The following is a 16,083-nucleotide window of genomic DNA, read 5'->3' on the forward strand; positions in this document are numbered from 1 at the left end:
AAGTCACTTAACCCTCATTGCCCCACAAAAATAAAAAAAAATAAACAAATTAAACAAACAAATAAATCAACTAAATTCCTCCTTGCAACAATTTCAAAACAGCATCTTCTAACTAATAACTTATAATGAGTCACTTACAGTGATCACATCCTTCATAAGATTCCCTGCTGAGTCTTATTGAAACAGACTTTATCCAGCTCTGCAGATACTTAAAGACCAAAGTACTTTAAAAATCAGGAATTTTATTTGGTTCAAGACAAGGAACATTTGTTAAACCATACATAACGGGCGAGACACTGTGCCAGGCCCTAGGAATCATGCAAAGATAAAATCTGATGTCGTCCCTGTCCTCGAGCTATTTAGAGTCTAGGTAAGACATGAACACAATTAACTAGACTATAAATTAAGGAGGAAGTACAAAGGAGAGTTACAACCAAAAGGGTAAGAGAAATGTGAGGAGGGAGGGAACAGTGATTGAACTGGGGGACCAGGGATGACTTCACAGAAGAGGTTCACCTGCCTTGGACCTTGAAGAAAGGGAATGATTCCAAAAAGTAAAGATAGATTAGGCAAAAAAATCAATCACAGTCATGAAACTAACATAAGCATGAAGATAGGAAAGGAAGGGATGAGACAAAGAAGGTGGAGGAGGAAGAGAAAGGATGAGGAGGATAAGATAAGGCTCAAAGGGTAGGTTGATCCCAGATGGTGGATGGCCCTGAATGTCAGACTGTTGGCAATGGGGAGCCACCAAAGAAGTTGGCACCTGGGGATTTTCCATCTCCAGCTATAAAGTCAGCTCAGGTCCTACTGCTTCTAGGCCACATAGATATGATCTTTTCTCTTTTCCATGGTAAAAATGAATTCATTTCAACAAGCATTTATTAAGTACTATATGGAAATGAAAAATGATACAACCCCTGCCCTTGAGTATTTTACAATTTATGATGGGGATATAGGAATGAGATTGAATCAGACCTGTGATTTGGTCACTGCAAGGAGATTTGGGTAAAGAACTCATTCTACTAAAACAGAACTTGTTTTGCAACTTATAGTCTTAGAGAATAGTTTGGGGACACAGCAAGTTTAAGTAACTTAACCAGGGTCAAGAAGTCTATTTGTCAGAGGCAGGATTTGAACTCAGGTCTTCATGTCCTAAAAGCCTGTATCCTATCCACTATGTTAGGCAAGGTAGAATGTCATGGGCAAAAGAGGGTTATCGACAAAGTATTTTAGGAAAATTTGAGAAGGCACAGATCATTTTGAGCTCTACTAAGCTTCATGACCAAAACAGTTCCTGAGCTGTGCCTTGAGGGATGGAAATGACTACAATTAGCCAGACTTTCTCTTCAGTTGGTTACACTTGATTCATAGACAATGGAATGGGCTACCCATTTACAGACCAACCAACCAACCAACCAAAGTGAATAGAGGGTTGAGGGTGTATCATTTAAAGGGGAGCTCTAGAGATCCCCTTAGTTTAGTTCCAGCTGTCAGGCTATCGCTTAAATGGCAGGGCTCTGAAGCAGGCCCAATTCCCAATCAGAAGTAGCCAAAGCCTCCCAGCAGCCCTAGGGGGGTTCTCTCATTTCTCTGGGTTCATTTATCTTCACACTAGAGCCAGTAAACACAGTTGGCAACAGACCTATATGTGGGGGTCTTCAAAATAAAAGTGGAGTTTGTCAAAAACCCAAAGAGTAGAGCTGACCCCTTTTAAAATGAAGCAAATGGCTTTCAAACTAAGCTATCTGGCCAAGGTTTAGAGATTTTCTAAGCATTATTCTTGGAACTTATTTGCTAGATTTGGTTGGAAAATTCAAGACAGCACTTTTCTAGCTATTATGCCCCATTAAATCTTATTTTCCTGCTTACCAGTGGAAATTATTTTTGCTCCAATTGAGAAGACAATGTAAGCAGCCTCAGGTGATGATTTTAAAACTTCTCAACTCTATACAATTTCTTGCAGAAAGCACCTTGAGTCTAAATAAATTCTTCCCCATATGATCTCATAGAACTTTATACCTCTATTAGGATCTTATGTTTGAATTTGTATTCTATTTATCTGTGTAGGTGGCTCATCTCCTCCACCTAGAGGGTAGAGACTGTCTCATTTATCTTTTTACATCTCCTCCCCACTCCCCACCATCTAAGCACAGGGCTCTGCACAGGAGATCATAGAATGTTAGATCTAAAAAGGCTAGGTTGCACTAGAATATAAATACCAGTCCCCTGTCTAACCCAGCAGTTTTTCCATGACACCCAAATGCCTCTCTTATACCACTGATTAAAACAATATGCCCATATATAGGCCAGATTTAGACAACACAGGTACATAACACCTGTTGTGGTTACTGAGATAATGAACCTCTGAAAAATGTCCACAAGGGGCTTGGAATTCTTTGAAGATGGGAATTATGTAAATGCTGCCTCTACCCACCTGCTCATTAATCTGTAGCCCCAGAGCCACTCTGTGATATTTGACACATTAACAGACACCCTGCCTTCCTCCTGAAGGGTTCTAATCATTTCACAAACATTAGAGTTGTCAGCCACAAACTTCCCAAGGGAAGGACATGTACCAGTTTTACTGTCTTTTATATTACAAATAAGTAGACTGAGGTAAGGTCTGAGGCTCCCTCCAAATCAGCCAGTCTAGGTAAGGTCCTGGGATTTAGAACCAAAGAGTCCTTAGATTTCACAGGGTAGACAGTCAGTAGTCAGTAAGCATTTAGGAAAGACCTGGGTTGAACCAGACACTGTACTTAGTGCTGGAGATATAAAGAAAAAATAAATGGGTCCTGCCCTTAAGGAACTTACATTCGAATAGGGGAGTTAAAGGTCACATAAATAGTATTACACAGGAGTAAATGGAAGACTTTAACAGAGACAAGAGACAGGAAAATCTTCTTGGAGAAGGTGTTGTTTGAGCTAAGTCTTAAAGGAATAAGAAGGGAGAGCCTTCCAGGCATGAGAGTCACGCTGTGTAAAGACACAGAGACAGGAAGATTTCTTAATCTCTGGCCCCATCCTCTTGCAGATAAGGAAACTGAGGCCCAGAGAAATGAAGCGATTTACCCATGTAGACATATTCAGTTATGAACAGAACTGGGGCCAGAACCCAGAGATCCCTACTCTCTATCAAGTGTGCTATGGACTTATATACAAAATTAAAATAAGTTATATTAATAGGGCATCCCAGTGGACAAAGAATGTTTCGCACAGTTTGAAACTCATAATTGTTGTTGTTTTTCAATTGTGTCCAACTCTTCATTGCCCCATTTGGGGTTTTCTTGGCTAAAAGTGGTTTTCCATTTCTCTTTCCAGTTCATTTTACAAATGAGGAAACTAGGGGCAGCTAGGTGGCACAGTGGATAAAGGGCTGGCCCTGGATTCAGGAGGACCTGAGTTCAAATCTGACCTCAGACACTTGACACTAGCTGTGTGACCCTGGGCAAGTCACTTAACCCTCTTTGCCCCCCCCAAAAAAATAAGGAAACTGAAGCAAACAGAGTTAAGTGACTTGCCTAGGGTCACACAGCTAGTAAGTGTCTATGCCGGATTTGAACTCAGGGCTTCCTGACTCCAGGCCCAGTGGACAGAGATCCACTGCACCACTTGGCTACACATGAACCTATTAATGGAGTGAAGTAAATAGTAAAAGTATTATATCCCCATATTAGGCAGTGAGCTAACACAATGGATAGAGCACTGAGCCAATAGTCAGAAAGACCTGAATTCAAACCTGACCTCAGATGTTAAATAGTATATGACCCTGAGCAAGTCACTTAAACCTCAGTCTGCCTCATTTTCCTCAACTCTAAAACAGGGATCCTAGTAGCACCTACTTCCCAGGATTGTTTTGAAGATCAAGTGAAATATTTGCAAGGCACTTAGCATAGTGCCTGGCACATTTCATAGGTGCTTAAGAAATGCTTGATCCTACGGGCAGCTAGGTGGTGAAGTGGATAGAGCACCGGCCCTGGAGTCAGGAGTACCTGAGTTCAAATCCAGCTTCAGACACTTAACACTTACTAGCTGTGTGACCCTGGGCAAGTCACTTAACCCCAATTGCCTCACTAAAAAACAAAATGCTTGATCCTTTTCCCTTCCCTCCTCATCACATATGAGAAGAGAATATCATCTTGCCATGAAGAGAGGGCCAAGGATGAAGCCTTGACAATCCATGTGATCCATGATATCCTTGGGATGTTAGGAGAAAGCAAGGAATGCTCCCCTGACCTCAGCCAGTTGGGTGGACCCTCATGGTGAACTCCTGGAAGGCTATAGACAAGAGTCCCATAGAATGGGAAGGCATGGATGAGTTGTGATCTCCACCAAAGGAGGGAACATTTAAATCAACAAACTCATAGATCCATTTGTGCATTTACAAATGATCCTGAGAACAAGTAATGACTCACCAAGGACCTTGCCAGATCTGTACTTAGAATAGATATTAAGTCATCTGTCTCTGTTTTTTCTGTTCAATGGTTCCAGTCATGTCCAGCCCTTCATGATCCCATTTGGGGTTCTTGGCAGAAATACTGGAGTGGTTTGCCATTTCCTTCTCCAGCTCATTTTACATATGAGGAAACTGAGGCAAGCAGGCTAAAGTGACTTTGCCCAAGGTCACATAGCTAGTAAGTACCTGAGGCTTGATTTGAACTCAGGAAGATGAGTCTTCTTGACTCCAGGTCCAGTGCTTTATCTAGTACCACCAAGTTGCCCCTCTTCTGTCCATATAAGCTCACTTCTCTAGCTGTCTCTGAAGCTATTTCACTGTCCCTTTACAAAAAAAAAATAATAATAATAAAATCTAAGTCTTATTCATTCTATCTCCACAACATCTCCTACATCTGACCTCTCCCATCTCAAGAAATCATTATTTTATATCAGGCCTTTTTTCACTTCTCTCCTGGACTATTACACTAACCTCTACCCCATGTGAGTCTTCTCAGTCTCCTGAAATTACTTTTTTATTGTTTCTCCATTTAAATGATTTAATCTCCAGTAGAATTCATTCCTCTTCAGGACAAGTCCTAAATTTCTTTTACCTTTATTTTCCCTACACTTATCACAGTGCCTTTTGCATCATAGTAAGTACTTACTAAATATTTCTTGAATGGAATCAATTCTTTTCCCCTTTGCTTAGAATACTTGATACCTGTAATTATCATTAGAAGATCCACCACCCCACAGTGGGGAACACACTGGCCAAGAGGTTTGTCTCATGGGATTTTCTTAAAAGAGGAGGGGGCTCTCCCCACTGTACCGAAAGACCACCTGGTCCCCAGATCAGCAGGGAAGTTGTTCTGTCTATTTCTGACTGCCCCAGATCTCTACTCTAGACTGGTGTAAAGCCCTTATCAAAGGGAGAAGAATATGTAATGTTTCTATAAAGGAAAAACCCACCTATATCCTTATATAATTCAAACCAAACTGAACAATTTAACACCATGGGTCACTAGGCTTCAAACAAGCCAGACCTAGCCTCTACATAAGCCAGCTTCAAAGAGCCAACAACATCCCAAACAAATAGTCCCCAACTACCAGAGTCCTCCATGGCTTCTTATGATGCTATTGAAGAAGATACAGGTTGTTTCTTCAACCAGATGAATTGCTGAGCATCTTTAACCATAGATCCCAGGCAAGGTGGGCAGCTAGAGAGGGTGTACCACACTGGATCATGAAAGCTACTTTTCTATGTAGTTTTTGTTACTGTATGTATTCTAATGCCCTCCATGTCACATTTTGGGCTACACTCATTTTGAGATCAAGTTACATGTTACCATGAAGGCTGAAAGCCTCAAATGAATAGAAACATATGGTCATATAATTTTCACTTGTAGGGCAATCATTTTCAAACCTTGTGTTGCTCACAGTGAGGCTGTGAAAACAACCCCCGTGGAAGAGAGCCGCCATGTTTGTACTTTGTAAGAGTGAGTTGAAAGGCTAATTGCCAATGTCATAGAAAAAAGGGCTAGGTATTGAGGCAGAAGGCAGAAGTTCAAATCCCAGCAGATGACCAATGTCCAGGCTCAAGGATAAAAAAATAATAGCAGAACAAGCTGGATTGCAAGTGGGAAACTAATTGTGAAATACTTTCAAGCTTCCCAGTCTGCTTCCAGAGACAAAAATGTATCTTTCTAATATCAGTGTTTTGCTGGTGTGTCTATGAATCATAAAACACACAGTCTCAAGTGTGAAAAATATGTTTTATTTGCTCAAAGCACTATATAAGTGCAACCTATTAGGATAATGATGACGGTAATAATAACAACAATAATAACTGCTCCTTGATTTTTGGAAGGTGAGCAAATTAAGAGGTTGAGTTTTTCTTTTCTTGTCTCACAGATACACGCTATTTCCAAGAAATGATGAACCCTCATATTTCTACAGAAACCAAGACTGTCTCCATGAAGCAACAACAGCCTTGGAATTACCAGATGAGATCTGAAGTAAGTAAAAGTCATGTGACCATTCTTAAATTTCTAATAAGGTGAAATTTAAGCATAGGATGGGAGGAACTTTACCTGACCACAGTTCATGTGAAAGGGACTTGGGGGGTTGAATAGACTAGTGACAGGTTAATGGGGAAACCAAGTAAGCTATTGTAAGCTTAGGAAGAATTAATAGAAACCTAATGTCCAGAAGATAGGGCAGATAGATCAGATAGAATATGTATTAAGCACTTACTGTGTTCCAGGTACTGTGTTAAGTGCTAGGGATACAAAGCAAATGAGAAAGTCTCTGTTCTCCAGAAGGAAAGGAAATATATAAAGGGGAGCTGGAAGAGGATAGGGTGGGGTGAGTAACTGTGTGGAGAATAATTCAGCATCTGCAGCACATTTCTTTTAGTCTTTCATCGGTAGATAATTTTTATCCTTTGAAGGCAGATTGATTTTTAGAACAAATCAAAAGCTTTTTGGAACCAAGTCCAGACAAGTGATGAAGCTATTTTTGGTCCAAAGCAAGATGTAACCAAGGTATCCGTGTACCCTAGATAAGAATAAAAAATTGTGTCCCTCTTTCTTACTACCTACCAGGGGTTTCATACTCCCCCCATAATACATGGGTCATATTACAAAATAAAATAATGCGCTATAAAAAGCAGAATTTTTTGTATTAACAACATATGCAAATACGCAAAGGATACATGATTTTGTCAGGGGGGAGCACCTGTCAACAAAGATCACAACCTGTGATTTAGGAAACAAATCATATAGAATTACTTGAGGTAAATTTAATGATCAATTAAAAAGTGTCTATCAACAAGTATTTATTAAGTGCCTACTATGTTCCAGACACTGTGCTATGTGCAGGGGATATGGATACGGAATAAAATGATCTCTAATTTTGAAGAGCATGCATTCTAACACAGAAGACAACAAGGACTATATAAGTCCTTGGGGGGAAAAAAGAGAAGAAATACAAAGTAGTTGAGTACATATTAGTTTGAAAAGGAAGGCACTAGCAAAGGGATCAAGAAGGCTTCATCCACAGTGGTCAATGTGATCACATGGAAGTAAATGTTAGAGGTAGGTTATGAACCCAGGTCTTCATGACTCCAAGGTGCGAACTCTATCTACCATGCCACATTGCCTCAGATCAAATAGTATGTATGTGTGTGTGCTGACCCCTCCCACTCCAGCCAGATCTCTCCCACCTCCCCAACACACACACACACACTTTTCTAACTTTTGCACTTGCTTAGGGAACAATAACCAGTCACTGCTTCCATGGCTACTAGAAAGGAGCAATGTGACAATTGAACACCTATTGAAAATCCCTTCCCTGATCCATATTTCTGCATGTATGTACAAACATGTCCAATTAGAATGTAAACTCTTTGATGGCACAGTGATTATCTCATTTTGGCATTTGTATTCCTGCCTCATCCTTTTTTTATGCTTTGTTACAAGAGATTATGATCTAGGAAAGGAGAATAAGGAAGTATACATTGGAGAATGTAAGTGAAGAAATATAAAACAGCAATAGTTTAAATAATTTTATAAGGACCAATGTAGCAAAGAGGACATATATCAATTAATCAACGAGTATTATTGGGCACTTATTTAATGTTTCAGATACTATGCAATGGGGCAGCCAGCTCGTGCAATTTTGAGCACTGGGCTTGGAATCAGGAACTCATCTTCATGAGTTCAGATCCATATTCAGACACTTACTAACTGTGTGACCCTGAGCAAGCCACTTAACCCTGTTTTTCTGAGTTTCTCATCTGGAAAATGAGCTGGAGAAGGAAATGGCAAACCACTCCAGTATCTTTTCCAAGAAAATTCCAAATAGGGGAATGAAGAGTCAGACACAACTGAAACCAACTGAACATCATCGCTGTGCACTGTCTGTCTCTGTCTCTGTCTGTCTGTCTGTCTCGCTCTTACATTTGTACATTAAAGATCCACCTCTCTTACTGATCACATGTCTCCTGATGATATATTTTACATGCCCTCTTATGTTCAAATCAACATTTATATTAGCCTCTGGCCTATTTATTCTCATCATATACCCCTCCATTACCCTTCAGGACACCCACAACCACATTTTTTATTTTTCAGAGATTGTAGGGCCCTGTAACTGACAGATACAAAGGATCACTTGTAGAATCTTGATATTGAACATATTGGTTATTGGTTTCAAGTATGGCCCTCATCTTTAGTTCTATCTTATGTTAATATATCTTTCTGTATATGAAAATGATTACCTTATTTTGTTGTTCATTAAATTCATAATTTTAAAAAAGAAAATATGTGTCATTGTTTCAGAGAGAATCCTGGAGTCAATTAAAATGCCACAGTTTCCCTAATGCCATTAATCTCACTCTCATCCTCTGGTTCAATTCTGTGCCAAAGTCACTGTCCATCTTTATGTATTATTGGATCAGTTCAGTAAGCTATCTTTTTAACCATATATCATACAATAGGTGATAAGATTTTTTTAATCCAACATTTTTCCTCATGTGAATTATTAGTCTGAACTCTTTTAAGTGATTATGGATTTCATTTAGGATCCTCCATAGTATTCCAGGGCCTGTCAAAATATAGACAATGTCATCAGTGCTGGAATGGTAAATCTTTAACAACTGGATCTCCCGAAATGCATGACACACTTTTAAATTTAATCTTCACTATTGACATTTTCTCCATCACCTTCTCAAGTCTAGACCATCAACAAAACAATAAATCAAACCTGGATCTGTAGCATTTGCCTTCAAGGATCTTGTATTCTAATGTAGGGAGACAACACATATAGTGGAGTGGTAACCAGAAAAGGGAGCTTTGGCCTGGAGAATCACAAGCATGGAGAGTTGATCCACGAGGCAAAGGCAAATGATAGACCCACTTCCAAAAGCAGTGATAGCGTTGATTTGATTTCTGTGCCCAGAGCAAAATGAGTAATGTGTGTGTGTGTGTGTGTGTGTGTGTGTGTGTGTTTGAGATGTTAAATTGGCTTGAAATAAATTTGTATTATTTTCTTTTTAATTCTTTTTTTTTGTGGGGCAATGGGGATTAAGTGACGTGCCCAGGGTCACACAGCTAGTAAGTATCAAGTGTCTGAGGCCAGATTTGAACTCAGGTACTCCTGAATCCAGGGCCGGTGCTTTATCCACTGCACTACCTAGCTCCCCTGTATTATATTCATCAATGAATCTTGGTCCTGGGGCTTCTGAGACAGGAATTCCCTTATGCCCTTTAAGTTGTAGAATTATCTCTAGAATATTTTTTTTTCATTTCTGTTTGTCTCAGTAATATCAACTCAATCAATTTTTTTCAATTTTTATTATTTCTAGGTGCCACTGGTTCTCATAATTTCAAGACTTTCATTACTAAACTATTGAGATAGCTTCCTAATATATCTTTCTAATTTTAATCTCTCCTCATTCCAATGTATCCTGCTTAATATTTCTTTCAGAATAATTTTTTTCTATTTAAAAAAATTATTTCTTTCCCATTTTAAAATTTTTGAAATGAAATGCAAAATAGAGAAGATATTTCCATACACATGGCAGAGCACAAAAATAAGATTCTATTTAAAGCCATAAGTTTCCATTTTGTACCACTTGCTCTTTATATATAGTTATAGTTATAGTTATAGTTATAGTTATAGTTATAGTTATAGTTATAGTTATAGTTATAGTTATAGTTATAGTTATAGTTATAGTTATAGTTATAGTTATAGTTATAGTTATATAGTTACAGTTATATATATACAGTTATATACAGGTACATATAGTTAGATACATATATACACATATATATGTAAGAAATTCTACATATTACCTTCAAAATTGCCCACCTTGTCAGTTCTCCTTTCTGAACTGACCCCATCAATTTACATTTTGGCACAACTGTTCAATATCCTGTAAGATACTTGGGTGCTAGAATATTAACTAATAACCCTGCTGCCATGATGTTGGCAGCAGTTCAGCGTCATCTCAGGAGCAACCAAGTCAGGAAAGAGGCCCTAAAAGTAAGCCTCACAGTGAATCAGAATGATCCTCTCATTACTCTTTTTTTTTTTTGGAGGGCAATGAGGGTTAAGTGACTTGCCCAGGGTCACACAGCTAGTCAAGTGTCTGAGGCTGGATTTGAACTCAGGTCCTCCTGAATCCAAGGCCAGTACTTTATCCACTGTGCCACCTAGCTGCCTCCTCTCATTACTCTTGAATTGTTTGATTTCTAAATTTTACATGATATCCACTGACTATCAAAAGTTGTTATTTTAATTGTCAATATTTAGATACCACTTTCAAGTCTGAAAAGTACTTTATAAATGTTATGTCATTTGAGGTTCACAATAACCTCGAGAGGTTGATGCTCTGGATAGGACTATCCCCATTTTACAGATGAGGAACTGAAGATCCTAGAGGCTAAATTGTTTTGCATCCATCGTCTTGCACCTGTGTGATCTAGACACAAGTGCCAGTATGTGTCAAAGAAGTATGCCACGTCTTCCTGACTCCAGGTCCGGAATTCTGCCACACTACCATGATATTTCTCATACATGTGCTAGATATTTCCAAGGTCTAAGTTTCTTTCAATTTAACAAACGTGTTGATGTGCCAGGCACAGGGAGAGGTTATAAAGACAAAAAGTTTGCCCTAAAAAATCTTACATTCTTTTCCTCTGTCATGTTAGGCAGCTTTAGAGGGCTTTGAATGATGAGCTTTTAGGGACACTTAGACATCGCAACAAGCATGGGGCCTCCTACTTGTGTACCCTCTGTATCCCCAATACATCAAAAGGCTTGATTTCTGGACCTACCGTTTACTCTGCCTCTCTGACTTTTGACAAATTATTAAATTTCTCTGGGCTTCAATTTCTTTATCTATAAAATTAAATGAGGGGGCAGCTAGGTGGTGCAGTGGATAAAGCACCGGCCCTGGATTCAGGAGGACCTGAGTTCAAATCCGGCCTCAGACACTTGGCACTTACTGTCTGTGTGACCCTGGGCAAGTCACTTAACCCTCATTTCCCCACCAAAAAAAGAAAGAAAGAAAAAAGACATAAATGGATTATATACTTTCTAATGTTCCTTCCAATTCTAAATATTATTTTTAATTTTTAAAATTAATTTATTTAGTTATTTAAGTAATAAACATTTTTATTTAGAGTTTTGGATTCCATTTTTATTCCTCCTTCCCTCCCTCCCCTCTCCCTCTCCTTAGGTGGCAAGCAATCAGATTTGGGTCATACATGTATGATTATGTAAAACATTACTACATTAGTCACTTTGTATAAAAAAATCTTAAATAAATGAAAGAAAGTGAAAATAGCATGTTTCAGTCTGTGTTCCATCAATATCACTTCTTTTTTTGGAGGTGGATAGTAAGTTTCATCAATAGTCCTTTGGGATTGTCTTGGATCATTGTATTGTTATGAATAGTCAGATCACTCACAGTTCTTCATCAAACAATATTGCTGTCTCTGTTTATAATGTTCTCTTGCTTCTGCTCACTTCACTATGCATCAGTTCATACAAGTCTTTTCAGGCCTTTCTGAAATCATCCTACTTGCCATTCGTTATAGCACAATAATATTCTATCACCATCATATACCACAGCTTGTTTAGTCATTCCCCAATTAATGGGCATTCCTTTGATTTCCAATTCTTAGGCACCACAAAAAGAGCTGCTATAAATATTTTTGTACAAATAAGTCTTTTTTCTCTTTTGGGAGGATATCTTTGGGATATACACCTAGCAGTGGTATTACTGGATCAAAGGGTATGCACAATTCTATAGCCCTTTGGGCATAGTTCCAAATTGCTTTCCAGAATGATTTGATCTTTTCACAATTCCAACAACAGTGGATTATCATCTCAGTTTTTCCACATCCCTTCCAACATCCAATATTTTCCATTTTTTAATATTTGCCACTCTGATAGGTGTGAGGTGATACCTCAGAGTTGTTTTAATTTGCATTTCTCTAATAAGTAGTGATCTAGAGCATTTTTTCATATTATTATAGATAACTTTGATTTCTTTATCTAAAAACTGCCTATTCATATCCTTTGACCATTTATCAATTGGGCAATGACTTATATTTTTACAAATTTGATTCATTTCTCTATATAATTGAAAAATGAGGCTTTTATCAGAGATATTTGTTCCAAAAATTCTTTCCCAGTTTTCTGCTTCCCGTGTAATCTTGGTTACATTAGTTTTGCTTGTGCAAAAACTTTTTAAATTTTACATAAATCAAAATGATCTATTTTACATTTTGTTTTACTCTCTTTATCTTCTTTGGTCCTAAATTCTTCCTCTGCCCATAAATCTAACACATAAACAATTCCATACTCTCTTAATTTGCTTATAGTATCATCTTTTATGAGTAAATCATGTATCCATTTTTACTTTATTTTAGTATATGGTATGAGATGTTGATCTATACCTAGTTTCTGCCATACTGTTTTCCAGTTTTTTTCCAGCAGTTTTTGTCAAATAATGAGTTTTTGTTCTAAAAGCGTGGATCTTTGGGTTTATCATATACTAGATTACTATAGTAACTCTAAATCTTATTAACCTTTGATCCCTAAGTCCACAAGTATAAATACTTCTTCCACTGATGTAGATACTTCCATAGCTTCATAAATGTTTTTCATTATTTGCTATGGGAAAAAAAAATCTATCAGCTTGTTGCCAATTTTCTGGAGATGAACTCTATACTTAACTAAATTGAGAAAATGGTACTTGAAAAGCAGACCATCTATCACTGGACTAATACATGAAGCTTGGCAAGAGATGTCAGCATTATTCTGGTTTAGCCTTTGAGATGCCAGGACGACCCCTATGCCATAAGGAGCCATTGGAGGAAGACTTTATTTGGGGAAGACCACCTTAGCTAGGCATGATAGCTATAAGGTACTAATAATTTTACTTTGGACTGTAGCTTTAAACAACATGCTCTCATTAGTATCACAATCACCATCACCATAATCATTACAACTACCATTATTACTGCCATAGTCACTACACATATTCACTGCATGCCTACTCTGAGTTCAGGATTATTTTCCAGCAGATTCATGCCTAAAGCACATGGATTATGTCAATTTTAGTTACTCTTCATTTTCTTTTTTTTTTTTTACTCTTCATTTTCTTAAGAATAGAATGTTTGGTGTCTTTGTGCTGTTTTCTGTGATAGAATGTAAACTCATGAAGGGCGAGGGTTATCTCTGTTTTGTCTTTGGATGCCCATTGCCTGGCCTGTTGCCTGGTGCACAGTAGCACTTAATCTGTTGATTGACTTCTATTCTTAACTCTGTAGTCCAGATCAATTCTAATTGTTCCATGGTGTGTTTTACAGGAGGGAATGCAGATATTAGCAGAGATCAGAGATCTACATCTTAAAGGTAAATATTTATGGTATAGAAATGAAACCTAACCTTGTCATGCCTCTGTTCATTTGAATTTTGTTCCTGGAGGTGATGTTTTTGTTCCCATCTCTTGCAGAAACAAGGGGAGGGGGCAGCTAGGTGACACTAGCTGTGTGACCCTGGGCAAATCACTTAACCCCCATTGCCCCGCAAAGAAAGAAAGAAAGAAAGAAAGAAAGAAAGAAAGAAAGAAAGAAAGAAAGAAAGAAAGAAAGAAAGAAAGAAAGAAAGAAAGAAAGAAAGAAAGAAAGAAAGAAAGAAAGAAAGAAAGAAAGAAAGAAAGAAAGAAGGAAAGAAAGAAAGAAAGAAAGAAAGAAAGAAAGAAAGAAAGAAAGAAAGAAAGAAAGAAAGAAAGAAAGAAAGAAAGAAAGAAAGAAAGAAAGAAAGAAAGAAAGAAAGAAAGAAAGAAGGGGAGAAGGCGGGAAGGGGGTGGGGGGAGTGTCTTCTCTATTAATTACCTAGTAACAACTTTATCCAAAACAAAGTGCCTAGATACTCTCTCTAAGCTTCTCTTTGTCTCATGGGCACTAAGATAGAAAGCATCCCATAAAAGTAAGAAAAAAATAACAAGTATGCATCTAGTGCCTTAAGGTTTAAGACAAGCATTTATTAGGTATTGTTTTACATACCAGGCACTGTACTAACTAGTGCAGAGACAAAGGAAAACAAAAGCAGACCCTATCCTCTCAGAACTCCCATTCTGATGGGGGTTGGGGCGATAACGTGCAAATAGTCATGTACATACAATATATATTCCGGATGCATTTGAGGTGAGCTCAGAGAGTAGGCCCTAGCTTTAAGCGGAACCAGGAAATACCTATTGCCGAAGGTAGAATCTGAGTTGTCTTAAAGGAAGCCTGGGAAAGAAGGTGGCAAAGATGAAGATGGAGGTCGCTTCAGGTACAGGAGACAGTCAGGAAAAAGACACAGGCTCAGGAACTGAAAAGTCATCTTTAAAGAACTGCAAGATGATAGGGGCAGCTAGGTGGCGCAGTGGATAAAGCACTGGCCCTGGATTCAGGAGGACCTGAGTTCAAATCCAGCCTCAGACACTTGACACTTACTAGTTGTGTGACCCTGGGCAAGTCACTTAACCCCCATTGCCCTGCCAAAAAAAAAAAAGAAAAGAAAAGAACTGCAAGATGGCAGGTGTCACAGGATTATAGAACACATGAAGGGGGGAGTAAAGTCTCAAAGGACCACAAAGGTGGGGAGGAGCAGGTTATAAAGAGCTTTAAAAGCCAAACCAAGGATTATATATTTTTGATTCTGGAGATAATAGGGGAGTGACTGGAATTTATTGCTTGAGGGTGAGGTGGGGTGGGCAGCAAAATAACAAGGTCAGATTTGGCTTTAGGAAGATTACTTTGGTAGCTAGAGGATGAACTGGCCTGGGAAGGCCCTTTAGGTAGGGAGATGAACCAGAATGTTTCTGAAAAAATTCAGATGTGATGTGATAGGGATGAGGTGATATATAAGAGATGTCATAAAGTAAAAACAACAAGACTTGGCAATGGATAGGATGTAAGCAGTTACTGACCATGAAGAAATGAGCTTGACACCTAGACTGTGAGTCTTGGTGACCAGAAAGATGGTGCTGCCTTTGACAGCAGTAGGGAAGGTGATCTAGTCTTGTGTAGATTGAGTTTAAGAGTTCTTTGGTTGGGGACAGCTAGGTGGTGCAGTGGATAAAGCACTGGCTCTGGATTCAGGAAGACCTGAGTTCAAATCAGACCTCAGATACTCAACACTAGATGTATGACCCTGGGCAAGTCACAACCCTTAAAAAAGAGTTCTTTGGGACTTCAAGTTTCAGATATCCAATACACATTTGAAGACGTGAGATTGGGTGGTCAAGAAGGAGGTTAGGGCTGGATAAATAGATCTGAGGATAAATAGAACTGCCGAGTTGATAATTGCATCCCTGAGAACTGATGAGATCACCAATTGAGATAATATAGAGGGATAAGAGAAGAAAGCCTGAGGGATAAGAGAAGAGGTTACTGCGGGGAAACCCACAGTAGAAGGTACCTTGTAGTTCATGTATTCTAAATTATTTTTCTGATGAAGACGCTGAGGCCCAGAGAAATGACTTGCCCAAGGTAACAAAGATAATATGTGTTAGAGTGAAGATTTAAATCCTGATCTTCTGGTTCTAGAACCAGTGTAGTTTCACCTATAGCACACTAC

At 38.5% G+C, this 16,083-nt stretch overlaps 1 protein-coding gene across 1 annotated transcript in view; it reads left to right on the forward strand.

The window, feature by feature from the left end:
• Positions 1-16,083, forward strand: part of CLNK (cytokine dependent hematopoietic cell linker) — a 216,025-nt gene that overhangs the window by 124,965 nt on the left and 74,977 nt on the right. The window contains exons 11-12 of the mRNA XM_043972224.1: positions 6,352-6,455; positions 13,824-13,869. Coding sequence (XP_043828159.1) covers positions 6,352-6,455; positions 13,824-13,869 — 150 coding nt within the window. The remainder of the gene's footprint in view (positions 1-6,351; positions 6,456-13,823; positions 13,870-16,083) is intronic.

The sequence above is a fragment of the Dromiciops gliroides genome, chromosome 6 (assembly GCF_019393635.1).
Source record: "Dromiciops gliroides isolate mDroGli1 chromosome 6, mDroGli1.pri, whole genome shotgun sequence".
Lineage (NCBI taxonomy): Eukaryota > Metazoa > Chordata > Mammalia > Microbiotheria > Microbiotheriidae > Dromiciops > Dromiciops gliroides.